Raw genomic sequence first — 25421 nt, 5'->3', positions numbered from 1 at the left:
AATCATACGCATCTTATTTTTTTTCTAGCCTTACTGCCTTGTCCAGGATTTCCAGTACAGCCTTTTACATTTTAATCAATGTAAATTTCTAGAGATTTGCTGAAACTAACTGGCCTGAGTGGGACCCATCATTCTCAAACAGATGCCTTTTCAATACTCTGTATCAATCGTATCATCCAACCTGTTCAGACTGCATTCCCTGTAATTTGGAGAAATTATTGATAACATTCATCTGGGGTTACAAATGGTACCCACACTGCAAAACTCCTTGAAGCCGCAGAGTGAGCTCTAACGAGCTAAGTGGAACCCGATTGCAAAAGCAAAGCTAGCATTAGGGACATTATCCTTCAGGTGGGACCTGGAGACAGAGATGCTCAAAGAATTAAGATCTGAGGTTGGCTAATGGAGCATGTGGCTTCCTTCCAGTTTTCCCCTCTTACTTCTAAATGGGGGTAGCAATCATTTTAAACTCTGAAAATATGAAAGATCTTCAAAGTTACCTTGTTCTCACATATTAGAAATTGCTAGTGTTAGGAACGCTTCTGAGGTTCTGAGATTTGACTTTTGATAAATAAAGAATTCTGTGCATCTTACTATGCTTTTAGGACCAGACCCTTAAAAATATTTTGACAACTCAAAGTCTTTTCATATCTTAATTTTTTAAACAAAAGTATAATCATTAATAACATGATTAGTTATTTTTTAAATGTACATTTCCTATATATAGTGTTGTGTTTTTATGTTATGCAACATACCTGACCCACCAAAGAGGCTAATTTAGAGCCATTATAAAGAGGCAGAAAACTGAGTAATGCTAGATCCTTTGTTTCAATATAAGAGGTCTGGGATGTGTACACGTAGGTCCTTGTAGGCCTCAGATGCGTACACGGTACAATGTAGTTTCTTGCAAACACCTGGAGCTCCTGCATATAATCTGTAGAGAATTTAAAATCTGTAGTAAGAATGAAATTTCAGTGTTTTTTTTTTTTTTTGTAAGCAGCAGTGGCCAATCCTTGGTTCCTCGGTGGTTGCAATGAGCTTAGAACCAGGACGCAGCATTTGGCACAAGAAGCAACAAAGATACTCTCACAATACAAAGCAGTCACATCGTAGGTACAGGCATACTTTTTTTTTTTTTAAAGAATGGAACAGCAACTGTCTCAGTGGGTCACTTTGACAATGATTCCAGGTGAGTCTGGACTGAACACCTGTAGACAGACTATGTGAAGTACCCGTGTGAACTGGGCATTTGCAAATGGCCACTTCGATCTCCAGTCTAGCACAGGGGACACTGGTGACTTGCTCTCGCTCTGCTGTGAACCCTTCGACAAAAGAGACAGCAGTCAATTCCTGTCTGTCCTGGCAGCATCACTTAAAAGGCTCTCGTTCGATGCAAGCATCAAGGACTGCCTTCGTGCTCCATCAGGCCTTTCTTGGAACTGCTTTGAAATATTCCTCCCTGGAAATGTCGGCTGCTCCTCCGTACCATTTCTGAAGCCAGATGTGTTCTATCTTCATCTTCATAAAGAACCATTCGTACTGACGAGGCCACTTCCTCATCACTGGGTGTCTGCAGAAATAAAGAGATCACAGTAAAGCTGTTCTTATCAGAGGGTGCACCCTCCAGAGCACAGGGCCAGACTCTGTGTATCCTTGGCCGGGTCAGAGTGCCCTCCAGACTCCAGGCCTTGGTTGGGCTGAGACCTGCTCAGACCAGCCAGAGGCAGAAGCCAGGGAGCCAGGGTCGGGATCTGGGACAGCCTCAGGAGGGCGGGAAATTGTCGCCTCCACAGAGTGGCGAACAGTTCAAGTCTTGAACCCGGCAACCTGGTTTGAGCCCTAGTTGGGCTGAGGAGCTGTGATGCCTCACAGGCCTTTTGCTCCCCGAGCCTGGTCTCCTTACAGCCTGCGTGGGAGGAGAGGGCTGCGGCTCAGATCCTAGGGCTGCGTGGGGAGCAAACATTAGGCACAGAACGCAGGTCATTGTTATCATGAAGCCAAAAACAAAAGGGCTTTCAGCATCTCTGTAGGGAATGTTGAAAGAAGTGCGAGCCCAGGAAACACGTGTGTTCACGGGATGATTTCCATCCTTGTAGAGGCTGAGAACTGCTGGGCCAAGCTGAGAGCCAGCCCGAGTGGACAGGGCACGCCACGAACATCCCACCTTCTGTTTCGGACTTGGCCTTAAACACGTGCGTTGTCCCTGAGGGCAGGGGCTGTGGCTGACTTGTTTTTAAACCTCAAAAAAATAAAAATTTGATTGACATCTAACAAAATTGAAAGGCCAAGTGCAATCTGGGAAAGACGTGTGCAACAATGCAGACGCAATGACAGGTTGATGACCTTCAAAAAAATGTTTTTGGCTTAATTGTAAATTCACAGAGAAGTTGAATGTACAGGGTAAAGAATGATTATTTTTTTCCTAAACCGTCTGAAAGTAAGTTGCTGATCGGAGGCCCCAGCAGTCCAAATACTCTTGCAGCCGAGAGAATAACTTGACTGTGGTAAATGTAAGCAAGTAAGTTTTGTATTTATAACTGCAACAAATTTTTGGCACCTGCAAAAGGGGTGGGAGGTGCAGCAAACCTTAATGTCTGAGGCCCTGCCTTGGGGTCCAGGGTGGTGAGTGGAAGCTGGAAGGACCTTGAGAAGACTGACCATGAGGGTTTAAAAGCAGGTCAAGACGGTCGGGAGGAAGGTTCAGCTCAGCGGTAGAGTGCGTGCTTAGCATGCACAAGGTCCTGGGTTCCATCCCCGGTACCTCCACCAAAAATAATAAATCAATCTAATCACTCCCCATGAAAAAGTAAAATAAATAAATAAATAAAAGAAGGTCAAGATAAGGTGGGTGGATGTAGGTGGTAAGGCGACCCCAGGCTACCTAGCGGTGGAAAGTTTGGCAACACTGTTGCCTACAGTGACTTGGGAAATAGGCAATGAATTCAAGGAACCCAAGCGCCTCCTGAGATTCTGGCCTCGTCTCACTACCCATCCTAACATGTGAGAGGAGAGACCGGAACTAGAGAGTGAAGCTGAGATGGAAAACGCAGCCCACACGCGCACAGACAGCCGTCTGTGTCTGTCTCCCTCTCTGTTACTAGAAACCACGCATCTCTGCTGATGAATCCAGCCTCAGTCCAACTCCAGAGTCACTGAGTCCTCCCGTGTGCGTTGGAAACTCTCTTCCACGGCGGTGAGACACCAGGCTTCCTCTCCCTACGTGGACTTCACACTGCTTTCTTGTTTGATGGTCCCCCGTGGGTACAACGGCCCTCTCCGTGGGGCTGCCGATGGCCTGTCTGAGTCACCACCTGCTCTCCCGTTGCCCTTCCACCAACTTGAATAAGGGCTCATCTGCCATTTCCGTTGCCCGCACCCCTGTGTGCATGCCCGCCACGCCCTGCCCCAGCTCTGACCTTCCCCCCAGGCCTCCCCCTGGAACGGGCCCCCTCCTCATCCACAGAGACAGACGCCAGCACCCCTGAGGGGCCACCCTTCTCACCTTTTGCAAACTCCGATCTCCTCCCACTCACCCACACTGGGCTGCCCCCGCACTCGTTTTGACCCCAACAGCAGTGCTCCTTAAACTTAAGCCTGCATGCTACTTCCTGGGATGTGTCTAACCCCTAGAGAACCTGATTCAGGAAGTGGGTTGGGGTGGAAAGCTGCACCCTAAGTGACTCAGATGTAAGGGGCGAGGGGCCCGCACAGAGAAACACTGCCGTCACTTCAGGCACCGAGTTTTGCTTAGGGTGAACATTTGGAAAGATCTGGTGTGATGACCAGACTCCAAAACCTCTGTTACTTTCATTTCTAGGTGGGACATTGTAAAAGGCTGGAAGTATGCAGGGAATCGTGTCTGGAACCCCTCAGTGCGGGGCGCTCTCCAAAGACAGGGACAGCCACCGCAAGGCCACTTGCCTGGCATCTACTGCCACCTCGGGCAACCAGGACCTACAGCTCAGGCCACTACTGTCATCACCTTCGAGGTGTCAGTGGCACAGCTCTGACCCCTGCTTTTTATTATTGCATGTTTCTGGGCAAAACAATCTTTTTTTTTTAAACACCTTTATTGTGGTCTGGTTCCTGTACAGTAAACGACACATATTTCAGATGTACAATGTGATGAATTTTGATAGATGTAGACACCCATGAAACCACCACCACCACAGTCAGGACAGCTAACATTTCCATCACTCCCCCAGAGGTGCTGGTTTTGAATTCTCAGTGTGTCCCCTCCCACCCCGTTTACCCTCTGGTAACCATAACCAATCTTAAAGCACACACCAACCTTGAAAACATGGCTTGCTTGGCAAACTCTACTTCTTCTGGAGACACTGCGATCATCTGGCCAGTGAGCGTCAACCGGGCACAGCGGGGGTCTTCTGGGTCAACGATATTTTTTCTGCATTTGAAGAACATTTTTTTAGATGTTAAAACAATGGTAGGACATTGGCTGGAAATATTAAGGGTTTTATTAAAAATAGAAAATAGAGTTCACATTGCTGGTTCTATCCTTCAGACTTTTACATTTTCTGTCATTACTTTAAAATGCCTTGGCACAGGCAGTATGACAGGTGTGTCTGTGTAGGCTGGACGTCCAGTCTGCATCCTTGGGGTGGTAGGTAACATCGGAGGTACCCCAGTCAAGAGTGCCCAGGCCGGGGCTAGGCTTTGTAAGACCGCCATCAGGAGCCACTGTCCACAGTCGTGTTGCTGCTCTGCACAATTCCAGGGGGCATCACTCACTTAAGATATGATGAATGCTGCCCCTGGAGTAATGCAGTGCATCTGCCTAGATCCAGAGGTGGCCAAGGTAAAGGTGTTCAGACATCACTATCAGAACAAGGTGAGCTAAGTGCCCATCAACAGATGAACGGATAAAGAAGATATGATATACATATATACACAATGGAATATTACTCAGCCATAAAAATTAATGAAACTTTGCCATTTGTGGCAATGTGGATGGATTTGTAGGGCATCATGCTAAGTGAAATAAGCCAGATGGAGAAAGACAAATACTGCATGATCCCACTTATCTGTGATAATCTAGAAAACCCCAAAGAAACAACAACAAAAAATGAACTTGCGGATACAGAGAACAGATGGGGTTGCCAGAGGTGAGGGTGGAGTGGGCGAAATGTGTGAAGGGGGTCAAAAGGAACTAACTTCCAGTTATAAAACGAACAAGTCCTGGGCATGTCATGTACAGCATGGTGACTACAGTTAATAATACTGTGTTGCATATTTGAAAGTTGCTAAAAGAGTAGACCGTGAAAGTTCTCATCACAAGAAAAAAAAGTTCTGTAACTACATGTGGTGCTGGATGTTAACTAGACTTACTGTGGTGATCATTTTGCAATGTACACAAATATTGAATCAATATGTTGTGCACCTGAATGAATATGACATTATGTATGTCAATTATATCTCAATTAAAAAATGAGAAACTAGATGGCCTGTAACATCCCAAAATTTTACTATCTGTCCTTTACAGTAAAAATATGCCAACTTCTGGTTTAGACCATGGGGCTGGAAGAGGGGTGCGGTTCCTTTGGCCCCCTGGCAACCTTCTGTGAGGGTTAAATGCATGAAGTAACATAACGTGATCAGGGTAGCACCTGGCATGCAGTAAGCCCTCGCTGACACAGTGGTGCTTTTGCTACTGAGTTGTCATCAGGGGCCTGAAAGGGCGGAGTGGTTGAAGAGTTCCGGGATTCTGTGGCTTAACTGGTGGTGGTGTTGATCATGAAATATTAAGAAGACTGTTCTGCACGGAAGTGTGTGCCCCTCAAATTGAAACGCTGAAGCACTAACCCCCAATGTGACTGTATTTGGAGATAAGGACTTTAAAGAAGTGATTAACGTTCACTTAGTAATTAAGGTTAATGAGGTCATAAGAGTGGTATCCTAGTCCAGTAGGACTGGGGTCCTCAGGAGGAGAGAGACACCAGGGAGGGGCACATAAGAAGGCCATGTGAAGACCCAGCAAGAAAGCATCCATCTGGGACCAAGGAGGGAGGCCTCCTGAGAAACCAGCTGTGCCAACACCTCAGTCTTGGATGTCCAGCCTCCAGAGCCGTGAGAAAACAAATTCTGTTGTTTTGGCCACCCAGTCTGGGGTATTTTACAGCACCTGAGCTAACACAAAGATGATAAGGACTGAACGGTGATTCTTTGAGCATCAGATGGTCAGCATCAAAAGCCTCTTCCTCTTCCTCTCTTGCTGAACTTGTTGCAGAGCTGGGTGGAAGGGATCAGATCAGGAGGGTAGTGTGTAATGTATAACCTGGGTGGGGGTTAACTTACAACATCTCGAAAATATCCTTTTTCAGGCTTAAATGGAGACTGGCTATGCTTGTGGCAGATTCTCTGCCTGTATCAGGAGCCCCAGCATCTAAGGAGCCCAGAAAAATATGGGAAAGACATGCTCCATCTGGTTCCTGGAAGTGTCAGTTTTACTGTCCTAATAATATGATGTCCACCAGCATCACGGCAAAGCTGGCCCCGTTGTCAGCAGACCTTGGCGGCTTCTGGGTGGGCTGCGCAAATCGCCACCCATCTACCTACCCAGCTACCTATTCAACTGTTTAGTTTCATAATTTGATTACTGCTTGAGAGAATGATATAATTTACTCTTTCTTTTTGAAATCAGGTATCATTATGGAATATTTACATATCTTCTCATGTTTTAAGGCACTTGACTGTTCAATTCCTATAACGTCCATGTGATGTAGGTCACCTGCCACTATCTCCTATTGGGCAGTGAAGGGGGTAACTCTGCAGACCTGAGTTGTCCAAACCCCGCATGTTTCAAAGAAAGGCGCGTCTTCAGGAGGACTGGCCCGTGACCAGCCCCTGGAATTTATCTCTAAGCCATGGAAACTTCCTGCTTTATTAGAGCATTTTTGTATGCCTGAGGCCCTGGGCCACGCTGGATCAGTTTGCTCTCTTCGGACCTGAGCCTGAGTAGCTAAGATTGGTCATGCGGACATCGTAGTTCCATGCAACTCCAGTAGAAACCTGGATACCAAGGCTCAGGTGAGCTTCTCTGCTTGCCAGTACTTTGCACCTGTCATCATCACACGTTGTCGCTGGGAGAATTAAGTGTGCCCCACTTTGAGTCCACTGGGAGGAGGGAACTCCTGGAAACTTGGGCCTGGTTTTTCTCGGACTTCGCCCACGTGCCTTTTGCCCTCGATGGCCTCTGTCTCTGTCCTCTCACTGGAATAAACCACAAGTTCTTGAGTCCAGGGAGTCCTTCCAGAGAATCACTGAGCCTGAGGGTGGTCTTGGGACCCCCGACACAGCTGGCCAAGCAGACTCTGAGAATGCTCTTTTCACAGATGCTGTGTATCGCAAATTGCTGCTCTGAGGCATGACTCACTGGAACTCATTCTCACCCATCATAACATTAAACTCTTGAGAAAGGTATGTTTGTTAAGGAACTTGTTTTCACCTGCTTAGAATTTTCTTTCTTACACATCCTGTTGAGTCACAATAAGAGAAAGAGTGGACATGCCCACATATTCAGGCAAATTGTCTCATGTGAGAACACCGTGTACCACTTGAAAGTGTTATAATCCGCCGTGGTTTTGACACTGCAAAAATGTAGTTGCTGAATTGTGAATTTTTCTAAGATGAAAGAATGATGGGAAGCAATCTCCGTAGTAACTATAAAAACTAAATCTACATTGAATTTTATTTAAAAAAACCCTGAGATGGATAGGAGAAAATAAGTAAAAATATTAAATAGGAACTAAATTTATATCTACTGGATGAGACTGTCATTAGCTGTACCCAATTTACTTGTTCACGATTAAAACTTACTTTCCCACAAAATTGCTCCATCATGAAAGCAATCAAATTAGGGTTCATAAGTCATGATAGAAGAACACATTGCATTTAAGTAGGGAGCATTTTGCCTCTCCACTGTGATGACTACATAGACTAGAAAGGGGATTACATATTTAAATAGGTAAATAGAAAACTTTCCATTTACACAGTGGGCAACCCAGCCAAACACAGCGTAACTTCCCTCCCACCTGTGGTAGGCAGGACAACGGCCCCCTCCAAAGATGTCCACATGCTAATCTCTGGGATCTGTGACTATGGTACCTTTCATGGCCAAGGGGAATTAAGGTTGCTGATCAGCTGTCCTGGATTATCCAGCTGGGCCCAGTTCAATAGCAAGAGTCCTTAAAGGTGGAAAAGGGAGGCAAAAGAGAGTGTCGGACCGATGTGATGGGAGAAAGGCTCACCAGGACCTACCTGGCTTTGAGTATGGGAGGGGGGTTTGAGCCCAGGGGTGCAGACAGCCTCTAGAAGATAGAAAAGGACAGAGAATGGATTTCCCCTCATCTGGTATCTACTTTAAAAAACATGGAGGGGTGGGTATAGATCAGACATAGAGTGCATGCTTAGCATGCACGAGGTCCTGGGTTCAATCCCCAGTACCTCCACTAAAATGTTTTAAAAATGTATATTATAAATAAGTACAATCATGACTCTCCTAAAATACCAAAGAGAGCCTTAGCATACATTAGAATAAATTACCATGTTCCTATCCACACTTGTAAATGCATTGAGACAAACTTACGGTGAGCAAAGGGGAAAGGAGGGGGAGGGATAAATTAGGAGATTGGGATGAACAGACACAGACTACTCCCATATATAAAAGAAATAAACAGCAAGGTTCTACTGTGTAGCACTGGGAATGATATTCAATAGCTTGTAGTAACTTATAACGAAAAAGAATATGAAAAGGAATATATGTATAACTGAATCACTATGCTGTACACCAGAAAATAACACAACACTGCAAATCAACTACACTTCAAAAAAAAAGTTAAAAAAATGAGAAACCATTAAAATACGATTACTACGATGCTTCTGAGGGCGGCAGTGCGGACTGGCCACTGTCAGTTTCCGCCTCCTTTCCCCGCCTCCTGCACAGGGGAGACGGCTGTTGGCGACAACGGCCACCATTCACCAGCACAGACCGTGGCAGGGAGCTTCACACACACTGAGACGTCTCACTCCCGCAGCACGTGGGAGGGCTGTTACTCCCATTCGGGGGTCAAGAAAACTGAGGCTTAGACAAACAAGCTGCTCGGGCCAGGTGGATATTAACTGGTGGGTGTAGGAGTCAAACTGATGAACGTCAGATCAGAAGATCTTTCCTCTAATGTCGCAGTTTTCAAGTTTAAAGTGCATTAAGAATTCCAGGGTTCTTCCTTGAAATGCAGGTTCTAAGCCCCCATCTTCAGAGGGCCCAGGGGTCTGCCTCGTACAAGCAAACCTGGTATCTCTCCTGGTCTCAAGCTGCTCCCCAAGCATGGCTTGTTTACACGGTGGCCCACCAGAGCGTTCCCGAATCAAACCTGGCCATGTGCCCAGATCAGAGGGTTCCAGAATCAAACCCCAGTCATGTTCCCGGACCAGAGGGCTCCAGACTTGAACCTGGCTGTGTTCCCTGGCCCAGACTTAGTAGGCAGACTGGGGCTGTGGGACCACGGGGTTGCTCTGGGGGCCCCTGGGCTCCTCATCCCACCATCTGATGATCTTCTGGGGCGGGGGCTGGGGTGCCCTGGCAGCTCCCCTACCCCACCTCCCCTGGCAGTGCTGGCCTCTTGACCAGATGCTGCCCTGAAACCACTTCCACATCCCCTCCAAGCTCCCTCTGCCATCTGCTGGCTGCCCGAGACCCTGACCTGGGCAGCAGGGTGCAAGCTCCAGCCACCTGAGCATCTTAGATCCGCCATGCCCTCCGGCCCGCCACTCCCCGCCTCCACCTGGATGGTGTGTGTCAGAAACAGGACAGCAACTCCCGGCAGAGGCACGCACGGCCCACAGAAGCCAGAGGGGTGGGGCTGCGCCCGGGAACAGTCGCCTGCAGGGACCACGTGGTGGAGGGAGTGGATGTTACGAGACTTAATACGGTATTAGCCATTTTTCTGCCTTTCAGTTCTCAGGCCCTCGGTTTCCTAATCTGGAAAATGGAAGGTGAGAGTGACGGTGAGGGCCCTGCGAGGCCGTAAGTTCTTCTAAGCACCCTGGGGTCTTGTCCCATTTTACAGGGCAAGCTTTGCTGCTTCATGAATCACATCTGCCTGCAGCCCAGTTGGCCTCAAGGAGAAAAAGGCAGAAAGGAAGTGAGTGAACCAGGATCAGCAAGACCCCCCTTGCAAGCAAATACCTGCTGTCCTGGCAGACTGGGGGGCCAAGCGGGCTCCGCAGAGGGAGGGGTCTGGGACTGGGCAGTCCCAGGGGCTGAGAGCCAGCCACTCTTCATGAGTAAAAAGAAAGAAAGACTTGTGAAAATTAATAAATGTATATGCATGACTGGGACATTGTGCTGTATACCAGAAACTGACACACTGTAACTGACTATACTTCAAAAAAAAAAAGTTGAAAAAGAAAGAAAGAAAGAAAGTCAGACAGAAAATGAAACGCATCCTGGGGAACAAACAGGTAATGACTGGGAGTGGAAGATTTGAACACAGCCTTTAGATGGGAAGAGAGCACTAGAGAAAGGAAGGAACTTTTAAGAGGTTACTATCTTACATTTTAAGGCCAAGTCAGGTTGAGTTGGAGGAGACTGACATGATGGAAGGGTGGATGGACAGACAGATGGGAAGTAAAGATGCTGAGAGGTGGAAATCACAGCTATAATGTGGAATTTGACTCCTCCCCCCTGTTATGGAGGGACATGGTTTTAACAAAGAGTAGGAAGTCGTTATACACATGGTCATATGTCAGATCTCACTGTCTAGATCTGAATGGCTGGAGACAGTAAGCAGGGAGAAGAAGCCTGTGTCTTTAAATTTTACCTGGCATTAGTAAGGGCTCAATAAATATCACTTGAAAGAAAAAAATTCTTATCCTTAATGCAACATTTAGTATGTCCCTTTGTTCACAGTGTGCTTCAATCAATGTTAAATCGAATTTATTCAGTATCTCCCACCTTGTCTTTACACTATTAAAGTATCAGATTTCCCTCTCGAATCCCTTTGTAAGCCAATTAATTAAAATCTTTGTCCTTGGTCGGACATTTTCTTACCATTTCTACATACTAGGTAATTTAGGTACACTTCTGTATTATCTCAGGAAAGTTACTCCAATTGGGTGTCTTACTCATGGGGAAGGCCCAGCTTACAGAAGAAGCAAAAGAACATGAACCAAGAATATGAGCAATGGGAATGCCATACTGGATTGTTAGTTTTTCTGTTTCTCCCAGCGACAAGAGAAGAGAAAATTAGATTAAAATGCATTAGGAAAATATCTGCAAATTATATGCCAGAGTTCATATCAAGAACACATGAAGATTCCTATCCAGAATATATAAAGAACCCTTACAACTTAATATAAAGAGACAAACAACCCAATTTAAAAATAGGCAAAGGCTTTGAATAGACAGTTCTCAAAAGAAGATACACAAATAGCAGATGAACACCTGAAAAGATGCTCAACATCATTCGTCATCAGGGAAATGCATATCAAAACCAGGATGAGACACCACCTCGCACGCATTAGGATGGCTATCACAAAAAAGGCAGACAATAGCAAGTGTTGGTGAGGATCTGGAGGAACTGGACCCCTCCCGCATTACTGATGGGAATATAAACTGGTGCAGCCACTGAAGAAAACAGTTCCTCAAAAAGTTAAACATATAATTACCATGTGATCCAGCAATTCCATTCCTATGTATATACCAAAGAGAGCTGAAAGCACGAATCCAAGGAAAAACTTATACACAAATATTCACAACAGCATTACAATAGCCAAAACACAGAAAGAAATTTCCATCAGCTGATGAGTGGATAAATAAAACACAGTATATTCATACAACAGGATAGTATTTCGCTATAGAAAAAGGAATAAAGTATTAAAACATGTTACAACATGATGGACCCTAAGAAACATTGTGCTAAGTGAAAGAAACCAGTCACAAAGGGCATATGTTGTACGATTCCATTTATATGAAATGTCCAGAACAGGCAAATCCATAGAGACAGAAGATAAACTGGAGATTGCCAAGGGCTAGGGGTGTTGTAACACAACCCTTACCTCTCTCTTAACAACTCTAAAAGCTTTCTGGTGGGTGTATGTTTATGGAAGTTACAACCTCATCATTAATTCGTGTCGTTTCAGTTCAGACTAGACTCGTGTCTAACAGATGAGTAGAATGTTTGTGAACCGGCTGGGGAGAAGTAGACAGGAGATGCAGAAAGAGGAGCTGGAATCATCAGTGGATTCATGACATGGATCCCCTGGGAATCACAAGGACAAAACTTCATGGAGCGGAAAACAAAATGAGGGCGAGAGAAGTGGCTGCAGGTTACTCGGCGAGCTGGCCAGAAAAATGAGCAGAAGATGTAAGCGAGTACTCGAACACCTGCTCACTAAGCTTTCTCTCTGCAGAGTTCTCTGCCTCTTCCCAGACAGCTCTTTTAAAAGCTACTTGGGTTAATGTTAGCTTTCGGATTACAGGAATGTGTGGGCAAAGGAGAAGAGGTAACATGAGTCTGGACAAAGAGCAATTCATTTAGAAGATTTATATGTTGCCTTCAAGGGGAACGAACAAAATTCAGTGAAGAGAAATTGAATTCAGCTTCTTTATCTGATTAGGGCTGGACCCTGTACTTTGCAATGCACGTCACATCCCTGGTCGGCAGACTGCAGACAGAGATACATCTTGGCTATTAGAAAGCAAGCTGCTGCAAGCGCAGGCTTATTCTGGTGTGCACTTGATGGAGTCCATCTAGGGAATGATGACAAGAGCGTCCTCTGTACGCAGTCCTAGGGGAACAAATTCCAGAGTTTGCATTTGGAGTAAGGCTGGCTGAGGTTTTCATCTACCATTCAACAGCATCTTTTCTTCGGATAAGAACAGTTAAAGAGATGGAGATGGGGAGGTGAGTGGCTAAGGGGTCTTTAGATTTCTGGAATCTCTTTTTATTTTCCACACAGAAGAAATGTTTTAACTCAGTGCATACCAATTTGCTTGTTTGTGCTAAGTGTTTAGCCGGTACTCACAGTACATAAAGGCAAACCACCCCCCACCACCAGCACCCTCCTCTTACTTATCCTGTTTCCCCAAAGCAATTTCTCCTCCTGTCAACCTGCCTGTAAAATGTGGGGGGCTGCCCATAGGACAGGGCAGGAACCTAAGTTCAAGCACATTGCCCCAAACTCTACGAGAGCAACACCTTTTGATGTATGGTTCTTCAGCACTGAATTGCCTTTGTAATAGGCACCCCTGATAGGTCATCATTCTGCAAGGCTTCCATCATCCATCTTATATGCCCCACGGGGCTTCAATCCATCCATGGTCTGGCACCACCCCTCCTTCAGAAACTAGACACCTTTGCAGACTAGAATCTTAGCATCTCCTCTGGTGCCAAACCACCACGGCCTGGTCAATTACAGCTCTGAACCAGAGCGCTGTCCGTTGTATGGGCAGGGACGCCTTTGGCCTGGGACAGTGAAAGGGGCTGGGTCCCATGGCCACGTCCACAACCACCTTTCACTAAAAGCCTTTTGGGGAGAAGGAAAAAAGTGTTTCAGACACTCCTTCCTTGATAATCAACTCTATCTCGAAAACTCGCATTTGTCCAAACTATCAAATGAAAAATTTTTTTTTAATTTTGGGGGGTGTTTTTTTTGGGGGGGAGGAGGTAATTAGGTTTGTTTATTTATTTATTTATTTAAATGGAGGTTCTGGGGATTGAACCCAGGACCTCAGGACCTCATGCATGCTAAGCAAATGCTCTACCACTGAGCTATACCCTCCCCCTGAAATGTTTTTCTTCATTTCAGGAGAAACTTCTGGGTTCCATTTATTTCCAGATCTTCAAAATGAAAGATGATCCTTTACTAGCAGAATGTGGTTTGCTCTGGTCCCGAGGGCTTGCTCTGCCTCGGCTTGCTAAGAAGATGCAAAACCTAGCCCCACAGCCTTCGGGCCTGCATGCTCTGTAAGGAAAGATGTTTCAGTGGAAGAGAAATGTCTCAGCTGGGCTTTCTTTGCCAAACAATTTGTATTGACTTTTCATCCAACTGGGTCTCTGGTCTGAGCAGAAGTTCGCTGAGTCCCAGAAGCAACTGTACGAGCAGATGTGTCCAAGGGAGAGGAATGAAGAAAGGAGGGGCTGCCTATTGTGGGTGAACCTTGCAGACTGGAGTCTTATTCTCAACTTGTCGTCTTAACCTGAGCTAGGAAACAGATTCACAGCCCTAACCCATGTAATTAATTAAATGAAGAGATCACCGCACCAAGGACTAAACAGAATAATTGAATAAAACAAACTTTAAACAAGCTAACAATCTTTAGGCAAGACAAGTTGGCACGTTCTGGTTTGGATGGATGCAATGTTTGACGAGGTGGAAAAGCCACTTCCCTTCCTAGGTTTCTCAGACTGTAATCCTGACTTCATTTCACAAAGGCCATGAGTCCTCATAGGGGCTAAACCACAGTTCTCGGCAGGTCTTTCCTGGAAACCCAGGAAACGCACATCAGACCCACCGCATGTCTCGTTATCCTAAAGCAGGGTCAGAACCACCCTGGAACTCCTTTGAACTGTGAACCCTTGTCCCCTAAGTGCTGGAGGAGGGGCAAGGCTGTCCGGGCCATTATGATTACGTCCCCCTCACCCTGTCTCCGTGCAACCGGAAGTCACTCTACAACCCTTAACTTGCGGGATTTTGGACTTCACAACATTTCTGTAGCAATCAAGATGCTGTTCCCACCTGTTCTGTCTTCATCACTCTCAGAGCATCCTGCCTCCAACAAGGCCCTCAGGTGTCTTCCCCTTCCCTCTCCAGCACAAAGCCAGGTGCTGACTAGGGAAGACACTTCCTCCTATTCCAGAAACTCTTCTTGGTTACTTTGTCCCATAGAAACCTCCAATCTAGTCCTTTTTTTTAAGTCCTGAAAGTCACTTTCTACTTACTATCCTGTCTGATTCATTTTCCAAATTTTCTCCTCCGGGAAGAAGGGCAGGGTAACAGCAAGCGATTCAATATGTCCTGAGTCGGAAGCCAAGACAACTGTGCCCCCAAAACAGACACACAGGTCAATGGAAATGGAATAGAGAGCCCAGAAATAAACCCACAGACCTGTGGTCAATTAATCTGTGACAAAGGAAGCAAGATTATACAATGGAGAAAAGACAGTCTCTTCAACAAGTGGTGTTAGGAAAGCTGGACAGCTGCATGAAAATCAGTGCAGTTGGAACACTCCCTCACACCATACACAAAAATAAATACAAAGGGGTTTAAAGACCTAAATAAGACATGACACCTTAAAACTCCTAGAAGAGAACACAGGCAAAACATTCCTGGACATAAATCACAGCAGTATTTTCTTAGATCAGTCTCTCCCAAGGCAAAAGAAATAAAAGCAAAAATAAACAAACGGGACCTAATCAAACTTAAAAGCTTTTTCACAGCAAAGGAAACCATTAACAAAACAAAAAGACAACCTAAGGATGAGGAGAAAATATGTGTGAATGATGCAGCTTACAAGGGGTTGATAGCCAAAATATACAAACAGCTCATACACCTCAGTATCAAAAAAACAAACAACTCAATCAAAAAATAGGCAAAAGACCTGAATAGTTATTTTTCCAAAGATAACATACAGATGGCCAATAGGCACATGAAAAGATTCTGAACATTGCTAACTACTAGAGAGATGCAAATCAAAATTACGATGAGGTATCACCTCACACGGGTCAGAATGGCATCATCAAAAAGTCTATAAATAATAAATGCTGGAGGGGGTGTGAGGAAAAAGGAGCCCTCCTACACTGTTGAGGGGGTGTAAATTGGTGCAACCATCATGGAAAACAGCATGGAAGCTCCTTACAAAACTAAAAATAGTTACCATGTGATCTAGCAATCCCACTCCTAGGCACATATTCGGAAAAATGAGAACTCTAATTTGAAAAGACACATCTACCCCAAGTTCATAGAAGCACTATTTACAATAGTCAAAACGTGGAAGCAACCTAAGTGTCCATCAACAGATGACTGGATACAGAAGAGGTGGTATATACATAACAGAATATTATTCAGCCATAAAAGAGAATGAAATATTGCTGTTTGCAGCAACATGGATGGACCTAGAAATGATCATACTAAGTGAAGTAAGTCATACAAATATATGATATCACTTTTACATGAAATCTAAAAAATTATACAAATAGATTTATTTATAAAACAGAAACAGACTCACAGACATAGAAAACCTAGGGTTACCAAAGGGGAAAGGGGGTGGGGAGGGATAAATTAGCAGTTTGGGATTAACAGATACACGCTACTATATATAAAACAGATAAACAACAAGGATTGACTGTACAACACAGGGAACTATATTCAGTATCTTATAATAACCTATAATGGAAAAGAATCTGAAAAAAAAACGTATAACTGAATCACTTTGCTGTACACCTGACACATTATTGTAAATCGACCACATCAATTAAAAAAATAAAAGTGTAGTAAACAAAACAAAACAAAACAAAATGTGCCCAATTAAATCTAGTAACTTTACTGTGACATTCTAAGGGAAGTTCAGGGACCAGATGATCAGAATGATGAGATGCTCTGAGAAAATTCCGTAACTAGATGGGATGCAGTATCTTGGGCTGAATTTCATAGATGCATTAAAAAAGCTCTATAAGCTCCCCACACACCCGTAAAATATGAAGAAATATTTGTTCCTTTCATTACTCTTAAGATACTGGCCTCTCCCAGCTTCAGTTAAAAGCAGTTGACATCTGTTGGGTATTTTCTCCATCATTAAACTTCCTGAGCTTTTGGATACTCAACATCCTCCACCCTTTTCAGTCTAGATATAACTTTATCTTTCCTACACAGGTCCAGTTAGTGGACCTTAGTATCATTTTTGGGGAGGCATGGTATGTGTAGACATACATGTAGGGGTGACTGAAAGCACTTATCTGTGGAATGGAATACTATTCAGCTACGAGAAAGCAGGAAATCCTGCCATTTGTGACAACATGGATGGACAGAGAAAGACAAACAGTGTATGATCTCACTTGTATGTGGAATCTAAAAGAGCCTGACTCACAGACACAGAGATTACACGGTGGCTACCAGGGCCTGGGGGTTGAGGAATTGCAGTTAGAAGGTGAGTAAGTCCTGGAGAGTGAAAGCTCCCCATAGTGATTACAGTCAACAGCACTGTGTTATAAACTTCAAAGCTGCTAAGAGACTAGACCTTACATGTTCTCACCACCAAAAAGAAATGATAATTATGGGATGCGATAGAGATGTTAGCTAAGACGGCAGAGGTAACCAGACGGCAGTACACACACGCAGCACAGCAACACATTGCACAATGCGAACTCCAATCATACCTCAATTTAAAAAAAAAGCTTTAGCTGAACACACACATCAGCTTTGATCACAACAAGCTTTCAGGTTAAAGCCCTCAACTTAATAAAACTAGGGTGTAAGTAGAATAGTAAGTCAATCAGGAAAGGATCAGGCGCTGTTACCTATTCTGCGTTAGAAGCAGGTGCCCTCCACGCGGGCCTCCTAGGTCATATTCGGGGTTTTGTTACTTTTCCTAACAAGAGCGGTTAAGCAGGGCAATCCCAGGATTTTACCTAGGTTTTGAAAGATTACTTCAGCTGTTGGATTGGGGGTGAATTCAAGGAGATAGGGCTTGAAGTGGGGAGACCAGTTGGGGGCAACTGCAGCATGCGTTCTTAGAATAGATAACAGTTGCATATGTAAACACACACACACACACACACACACACACACACACACCCCTATCTAATGTACCCATCTGCTTATTAAACACGTACACATTATATAGCCAATTGTGTTGTCCACCAAAGTGCATAGGGCCAGTCCAGCCTCCCCTCGCACTGGAATCAGACTTACATTTCTCTCGCTCCTGTTTGTGGGCCGGTGTCCTTCCCAAGCTGTGCCCCGTGGGTGGAGGCACAGCTCCCCAGCCTGCTCCGGTCTAGACTCGGCAGGAACCAGGGCTGACCCAGATGAATGCAGAGGCAGGCCACGGCTGATGCCCGGCGGGAGGGCGGCACAGGAAACGGAGGGGAAGGCCGCCCTTTCCTCCTCTCAGAGCGTCAGCGGCCATGTGGCTTCCTCTCTGTCCGACCCCTGGTTTATGGTTCATGCTCTGCGGGCTCCTCAGCCCCAGCACGGCCCTCCAGTCCCCCAGGGGCCCCGGACGCACACGCAGAAAGGCCTGCTCCTGCCCCTGTCTTCCCGCTTACGGAAAATCCACCTCCTCCCCAGCTGCACGGACCGGCAGGGGGACGCGAGCGCGCACAACGCAGCAAAACGTGGTAGAAACGCGGCGGCCGGTGTGCAACAGGCAGACACCTGCTTCACGGAGTGGAGGCAAGGCTCACGCTTTCTGAAGAAATGGGCATCTTCCTGAATCCCCCTGCTCTGGCGGAGATGCTCCGGAGCGCCTGACCGTAGGGACAGCGGAGTCAGCCCCCCTCGCGGACCACCGCTGCTCAGGGACCCAGCTGCGTTATCCCGCATGCGCGGTCCCCACGTGTCGTTATATACGCGTGAGGCGTGCTGCGCAAGCGCAGAGGGCAGCCCGGAGGTCCGCGCTGGAGAGGTGCCGGCTTTGTAAGCCTTGGTGTATGAGGCGGAGGGGACTTTCCCCCGCGGCTGCCACTGAAGCCCGTGTAGTCCTTCCCGCCATAAAGGCGTGTCAGAGACCCCCACGGCTCTGCGAGTGTTCGTCCTTCAGTCTGCCCGAATCCAAGTGCACCGGCCAGGTCTTGAGCGCTTGCAACACAGTGACAACGAGCCCTGGGCTCACGGGCCGTCTCTCCCGGCCGGGATCGGGCGGGAGGGGCGGCTTGCTGCTGCCTGGCCAGGCTGCCCCTTGAGCTTCAGGCAGGGGCTTGTCCGAGAAGCTCTTCGCCGCGGACATTTCCACCTGATGCCTCATTATGCTCCGGTGGCCAGAGGAGCACTGTTCATGCAGGACTCAGTGGTTTGCCCGTCTCTGATTTAAGTCTCTGGGGTCAACCATCCCAAGATTCTGGAGGCAAAACCTATAAGGTCAGGCTGAACTTGCAATGTGAGCCCCACCCAGATGAATGCAGGTCCTGGGACGTGGACCGTGGGATGAGAAAAAGCCTCACTGCCTGGTAACCTTTGCTTTGAGGTGTGATGCTTACTAAGGCTAAATTACTTTTGTAGATATTTACCTACGTTACATTTTAATGTTTCAGAAGCTGACAGTGCGAGGGGGTGGAGTTTCCCACGAGGGTCTAGACTTAGGGGTACCAGTGGGTGGCGGCTTGCCCTCGTCCTCCAGGCCCAAGCCACAAGCATCTGACATACTGATGCCCTCGACCCTGGGGGGGACTGGGCAGGGTCTGGGTGGCTACCTCCAGACAGGCTGCCTCATCCCGGTACCCCATCGTGCTCAAGAGTCTGGCCTTTCTCTGCTTAGCCTGCCGTGAAGAGGATTCGCACACGTGTTTCCAGGCCATACAGACAAGCATGCCTACCTCTGAGGGATCTGAGGTTCCCCCGGGGAGGACCTCTCTGAGCCAGATTCTCAGGACCCTCAGCTTTCCGCACCTGCTGACGTCTGCCTTGGACCTTCCAGTGGACAATTCCCTCCACATCCGCATGCTCTGGTGACTTCGTTCTCTGCTTTGTACTCTGTGCCTGCCTCCAGGAGCAGGTGTGCCCTGGGGTCTGAGGTCATCCTGCTCTGCACAATGGTTGCTTTTAGGAGGCCTGAATTAGGAACAGCTCAGATATTTAGAAAGGTCCCTGGGAATATATTTCTAGTAACAGCAAGCTTGAGTGACCAAGAGCAGGGAGAACATTCCATGAAAAACGAGGCATTCCTTTCCCAGCTTCTCTGCCTCTAGCCCGATGGTTCTCTCACTGTCAGCTCCCAAGCCAGGGTGAGCGATGGGGTCTCCTCCAGACTGCATTTTATGGCGTATTGTTGCTTTATTACCACCTCCTTGCCTCCAAGAACTATGCATTTGTTTGTTTAATAAGTTTTCTGGGCTTTGCATAAAGAATAATAACACTTTGGAGCTAGGATGAATCTCATCCGAGTTCCTAAAGTGTCACTACATTACAGGTGAAGCAACTGAGGCCCCGAGGGTGAAGAGACTCGCTCGAGGTCACCTGCTTTATTTGCTGCTCCTGGGGTGGGGGTTGGGGTGGGGTTGGGGGCGATCATCGCCGCCCAGAAGCTCGATGCAGACATCACCCCAGCAGGACTGGATCTCAAGCTCTACATTTTGAATTTAGACAAAGGTGATGGGTCGGTGTTCCATTTTTGCTGAACTGTCATTTCTTGTAGAGAGTTTTTGAGAAAGTGTATTAAAAGATTCCTGGTCTTTATTGCACACACCTCACTGGAGCGGATAGAAATTAATTTGAAAAATAATAAATAGACTCAATGCCGAATGTGACTTGGGGACAAATGACCTCCCCTCCCCCAGTCCCACCTTTGCTGTAACAAGAGCTTCCACCTGCCCACCTGCTGCTGTGCAAGACACTCTGCAAGTATGTCCAACCCTTCCCCTAACTCTATTAGGCAGAAATTGCTATTTCCATTTTAAAGAAGAGAAAACTGAGGCTCCCAAAGGTTCCATGGCTTGCCCCAAATCACACAGCTGGGACAGTGGTAGAATTCTATCTGTCTGATTCCATGGCTACACTCTTTCCACTTGATGATACATTTCCACAGCACAGACTGCCAGTGTATCTTGAATATACTTACACTAGATTTTTAGCTGCTTGAGATGATCTGTGTTTTAAACTGAGATCAGCTTCATACTTAAGCTTCATACCTTTTGCAGGTGTGTCTTAGGAGCATACGGTGTAACTGTGAAAACCTGTTTGGAAGCTGTGTGAGATCAATGCCATCATCTGAGTACATCTGTCATTTAAATAATTTTTCTTAAAGCCCAAAAGGACCTTCAGAACTACCTAGTCCACCACTTAATTTCATAGATGAGGAAAGCAAAGTGGAGAACCCAATGACTTGGCCACAGCCTCAGAGCTGGTGAGACCCAGAGCTGGGCCCAGAACCTGCCCCCGGCCACGTGGTGAAGACATCACTGCACCCCAGGGCTCCGTTAAAGCCATTGCCTCTCTGCTTGGTGCAGAGGACCCGTATCGGGGAGGTCAAATCCTCGTCTACCTGCAGAACTCTCCTTCCGATTCCGGCAGCAGGAGCGAGGCCATGGGGTTCTTCATCAGATCGGCCACCACGGGGTCCTTGGGTGTCACATAGAAGAAGGGGATTCCAGTGCTGTTGTCCAAGGGGCCATCACTGATGGGCAGACAGCTCCCAAACGGCAGTCCTGGGATCTATCAAACACCAGAAAGGCCTTTCAGTGCAGGGTTGTGGATTGACTTGAGCTGGGAGCTTATTAGTCTGTGTCTCTGACCAGGAAACAGAGTACTGGGAATGCAAAGGCAGTGTGCGATCACCGTGGTTTTGACAGGTCATAAATTAAGGCAGAGTGATTTCTAATATACCCACTTCACCCAGTGATGCTCCAGATCTTCTATAGAAGAGCTCAGCAGTGGCTTTCTGTAGAGGAAGGATGGTTAGTGGATTATTCTTAAAGCTTCAGGTACATAATACTTACTTTATTAAACTGAAAGTTACTTGAGGGAGAGCCAGTGATACTTACAGAGGGGTGGAGGGGCACTAAATCCTTTCCCACAAGCTGCCCCTGGAAGCCCCACTGCCTTCACCACCTCCCCGCAATTTTTGGCATCTTTGGAGATAGAATTTAAGTCTTAACCCAATATCTTACCTGGTCTCTGGACTCCAGGAACTTTATTATTTCCTTTAGGGTCACACCATTTTCTTATTTATTAGTCACATTTAAAAAATTATAACCAATAATACTTCATCATATAATTCAGCAACTTATGGGAAATTGGTTTCTTACCCTTTTAGCCTCAAGGAAGACCCAGAAACATGCTAAACCAATTTTTTGCTCATGATTATCCAATAGAGTGGGTGAAATTCTCAGCACATACACAAAAATTTCTTTGTTTTTTCCCAAGCCCTGCTGGATCAAGCATCCTGTCTTCACGACCTTTGCCCTTTACAGGAGTGTTCCTCATCATTACTTAGCTCAGAACTCACGGGGCTGCCTTTGCCTTTGAAGTGCTGCATGACAACTGTGTGTGGACAACTGTGATGAGGGATGGCTTTAATCTTTAAAGAAAATCCGGTATTAAGAAGTCCTCCAAAATGGTAATAGAAATTCACTCTTGGATCCTGTTCTTCAGCTGGTCGTAAACTGGGGAGAGTCATGCTTTGCACACATGCCAGCCACGTGGTAAATGTCCTCTGGATTTATTGAACTTGGATTAAGTGTCAATATTGGAAAAGGGAACTACTAACAAAGCCAAGAAAAGGGATGTTGAAAGCCAAAATGACTTGGATAAATTGGCACTAGACTTAATTGCTTGACGCGATCTGTGTTTTAAACCAAGATCAGCATCATATTTAAGCTCGTACCTTCTACAGGTGTGACTTTGGAGCACAACTGTGAAAAACCATTTGGAAGCTGTGTAAGAGGTTAAAATCATTGCCATTATCTGATTAAAGTTGTCATTTAAATAATTTTTTTAAAGCCAAAAAGGACCTTCAAAACTACCTAGGCTACCACTTAATTTCATAAATGAAGAAAGCAAAGTGGAGAACTCAGTGACTTGGCCATGGTCTCAGAGCTGGTGAAACCCAAGAGCTGGGCCCAGAAACTGACCCCCACCCCCAGCCCACCCCCCCACCGCTGCACCAACGACCTACACATTCCATAAAACAGTAATTTTTTTTTTGGCATGAAGTAAATAGGAGTTCAGGTTACTGCCCTGTAACGAAAACTTCGCATCTTGACAGCCCTAAAAGCTTTCTGGAGGGTGTACGCTTATGGATGTTACAGCCTCATCCCGTAACCATGTCATTTCGGCTTAAGCTGGAATCATGTCTAACAGGTGAGTGAGACATCTGTGAACTGAAAGATAAAAGCTGCAACGATGACAGCGCTGTCACTCCAACATTTACGCAACGCAGCCTCCTTTCCAGAACAATTCTCGAATTCCATTTTTTAAAATGTGAATTTCCACCAGAGCCCCGGTAATGTCTTTGGCCCAGTCCCTGCTGGGGTTCAGGGTCAGTAGGTTACGGGGCAGTTCGGGTCTGTGGGCGGGGAGGGGCTGTACGCGCTGCTTAGTGAGGCCAAAGGCGGCTCTGCCTTCTCCAGTCCAGGTCTCTGGTCAGGCGCTGGTTATCTGCACGCCTCTTTGGCCATCTCAAGATTGCGCTTCTCAAGACTGCACTTCGGTCCCCATCCTCCAGGCAGGAAGCCTGGTTGTTGCCACTCCCCACCCCCGACCGCCACCTTGGCCAGGCTAACCGAAGCACAATATGGTTCCATTATACACTGAGTGTCCACGGCGGATCCAGCCCCTGGAGCATGTCTGCCAGACCTGGATCCGAGTGCGGGAGTGGCCCGAGCCACTCCCTGTCCCCTGGCTGTGCCAGGCCACTACAGGGCACGCACCTGCACGCCGTTCCAGGCAGGGTGGCTTACCTTCTCGTGGGCGGACAGGGTGGCCAGACAGCCCCAGGCGCTGGCGTGGGCCAGGAAACGGGCGGTGCCCGGGCGCAGCCTCGCTCCGCTCTCGCGCCGGTAGGAGAACATCCCAGGCGGCGCTGGGGGCGGCCTCGCGCGGGCGGCGCCCGCCGGGGGCGGCAGGTGCGGGTCCTCCTTGTGCGCGGAGGCCGGGAAGCTCCGTTGCCAGATGCTGCCCGAGTCCTCCAGCAGCGCGGGCAGCGCGTCCTCGGTGGAGACGCTGTCCAGCTCCTCGTCCACCTCGTTGGTGACAGCCCAGGACACCGAGCTCACGATCACATAGCCCGCGGCCGGAGACAGCAGGGTGCCGCAGCACAGCAGCCAGGAGAGGCGGGGCCCGGGCCGCCGGCCGCCGGGCCCGGACATCTTGCGGAGCGCGCTCGGCCCGGAGACCCAACCCCCGGCAGCGCCCCCCGGCGGCGGACCCGGAGAGGAGCCGCTTCCCCCGCCGCAGGTGCGCGGGTGCGGCCTGGCCCCGGGGCGCCCTCCCCGCCGCGCCCGCGTAGAGAGGTGGGGCTCCCGCAGGACCAGGCTGCGCTCGAACGCCGCGCGCACTGCAGCCCCGTGCGCAGTCCTCACCGCGCGCCCGGTTCGGGGATGCGCTTCTTTCCTGCAGGATGGCGTGGGTTCTGCAGCCAGACTGGGGGTGGGGGGCGTTCAAATCCCGGCTCAGTGCACTCCTCCACTCCCCAGCTGGGTGGCCCTGCCAAGTCACATAACCTCTCTGTGCCCAGTTCCTTCATTAGGAAACAAAGAAAGCAGTATTTACATCATAGGGGTGAGGGATAGGAAGATGAAACAGGTTGATATTTGGAGAGGCTTGGAACAGTGCGTGGCGTGGAGCAAGCGTTATGTGCTGTTAGATAGCCACAAGGTGGGGCTGGTTATCATTTTATAGACAAGGAAGCTGAGCAAACAATGAAGGTTAAATTAGCACCAAGTCCGTCTGGGGCCAAAGCTCCAACCTCTCGCTGCTCAAGAACCGAGATCGTCTTAAACTTTTCCGAGACAGGGCATTGTCGCCAGTTCATCTAAAAGCAGAATCATGTCATTCACTACATGTAAACTAAAATAAAGGGGATACAAATCAACTTATTTACAAAACAGAGAGGGAGTCACAGACATAGAAAACAAACTTATGGTTACCAGGGGGGAAAAGGGGGGATAAACTAGGAGTTCTGGATTTGCAGATACTAACTACTATATATAAAACAAACAGCAGGTTCCTACTGATAGCACAGGGAACTGTATTCAATAACTTGTAACAGCCTATTATGAAAAATAATATCTATGTATAACTGAATCACTATGCTGCACACCAGAAATTAACACAACGCTGTAAACCGACTATACTTCAATACAAATAAATAAATAAAAGAATGAAAATTGTTTTTAAAAAATCAAGGGGTGCCCACATCCAGAGAGAATGTAGCCGGGATGGTATAGCAGAGGACTGAATGAATGGACCATCATTTTAAAACATTCTCTTAAGGATGGAAATCTTGCTTGTTCCCAATAATAAAGTTTCATGGACAGCAAGATAATTTTAAATGACAGCACATTTAAACCTCTGCTTACAGAAGCCATAACCTGGCCCACTAGGAGACATACTCACCTGTTTTCTATCTAGCATCTGATAGTCCTGCTTCAAATTTGTTAAGGATGAAAACAACTCGAAATAAGCTACAAGGATACATTGTACAGCATGGAAAACATAGCCAACATTTTATAATAGCTCTAAATGGAGTATAA

The 25421-nt window shown here is 47.0% G+C and overlaps 1 protein-coding gene across 1 annotated transcript; it reads right to left on the bottom strand.

Annotated features, from left to right (window-relative positions):
* Window positions 1-1109: 1109 nt before the first annotated feature.
* Window positions 1110-24051, bottom strand: CREG2 (cellular repressor of E1A stimulated genes 2). The gene is made up of 4 exons (XM_015238745.3): window positions 23628-24051; window positions 21212-21381; window positions 4292-4405; window positions 1110-1570 (listed from the first exon to the last, which is right to left on the bottom strand). Exons 1-4 carry the CDS (start codon window positions 24033-24035, stop codon window positions 1423-1425), a joined length of 840 nt encoding a protein of 279 aa, XP_015094231.2. The 5' UTR covers window positions 24036-24051; the 3' UTR covers window positions 1110-1422.
* Window positions 24052-25421: the final 1370 nt, after the last annotated feature.

This window comes from Vicugna pacos, chromosome 28 (genome assembly GCF_048564905.1).
Source record: "Vicugna pacos chromosome 28, VicPac4, whole genome shotgun sequence".
NCBI classification, from domain to species: domain Eukaryota; kingdom Metazoa; phylum Chordata; class Mammalia; order Artiodactyla; family Camelidae; genus Vicugna; species Vicugna pacos.
The sequence above is the reverse complement of the archived record's forward strand: the minus strand, read 5'-3'. Positions and strand labels throughout refer to the sequence as shown.

Excerpts from the sequence above, each read along its gene's own strand:
- CREG2 (XM_015238745.3), bottom strand. The coding sequence starts at position 24,035 with ATGTCCGGGCCCGGCGGCCGGCGGCCCGGGCCCCGCCTCTCCTGGCTG. Across the intron at positions 4,406-21,211 it reads TCGGAAGGAGAGTTCTGCAG|AAAAAATATCGTTGACCCAG; the intron begins GTAGACGAGGAT and ends CTTCAAATGCAG. Across the intron at positions 1,571-4,291 it reads AAGCAAGCCATGTTTTCAAG|ACACCCAGTGATGAGGAAGT; the intron begins GTTGGTGTGTGC and ends TTATTTCTGCAG.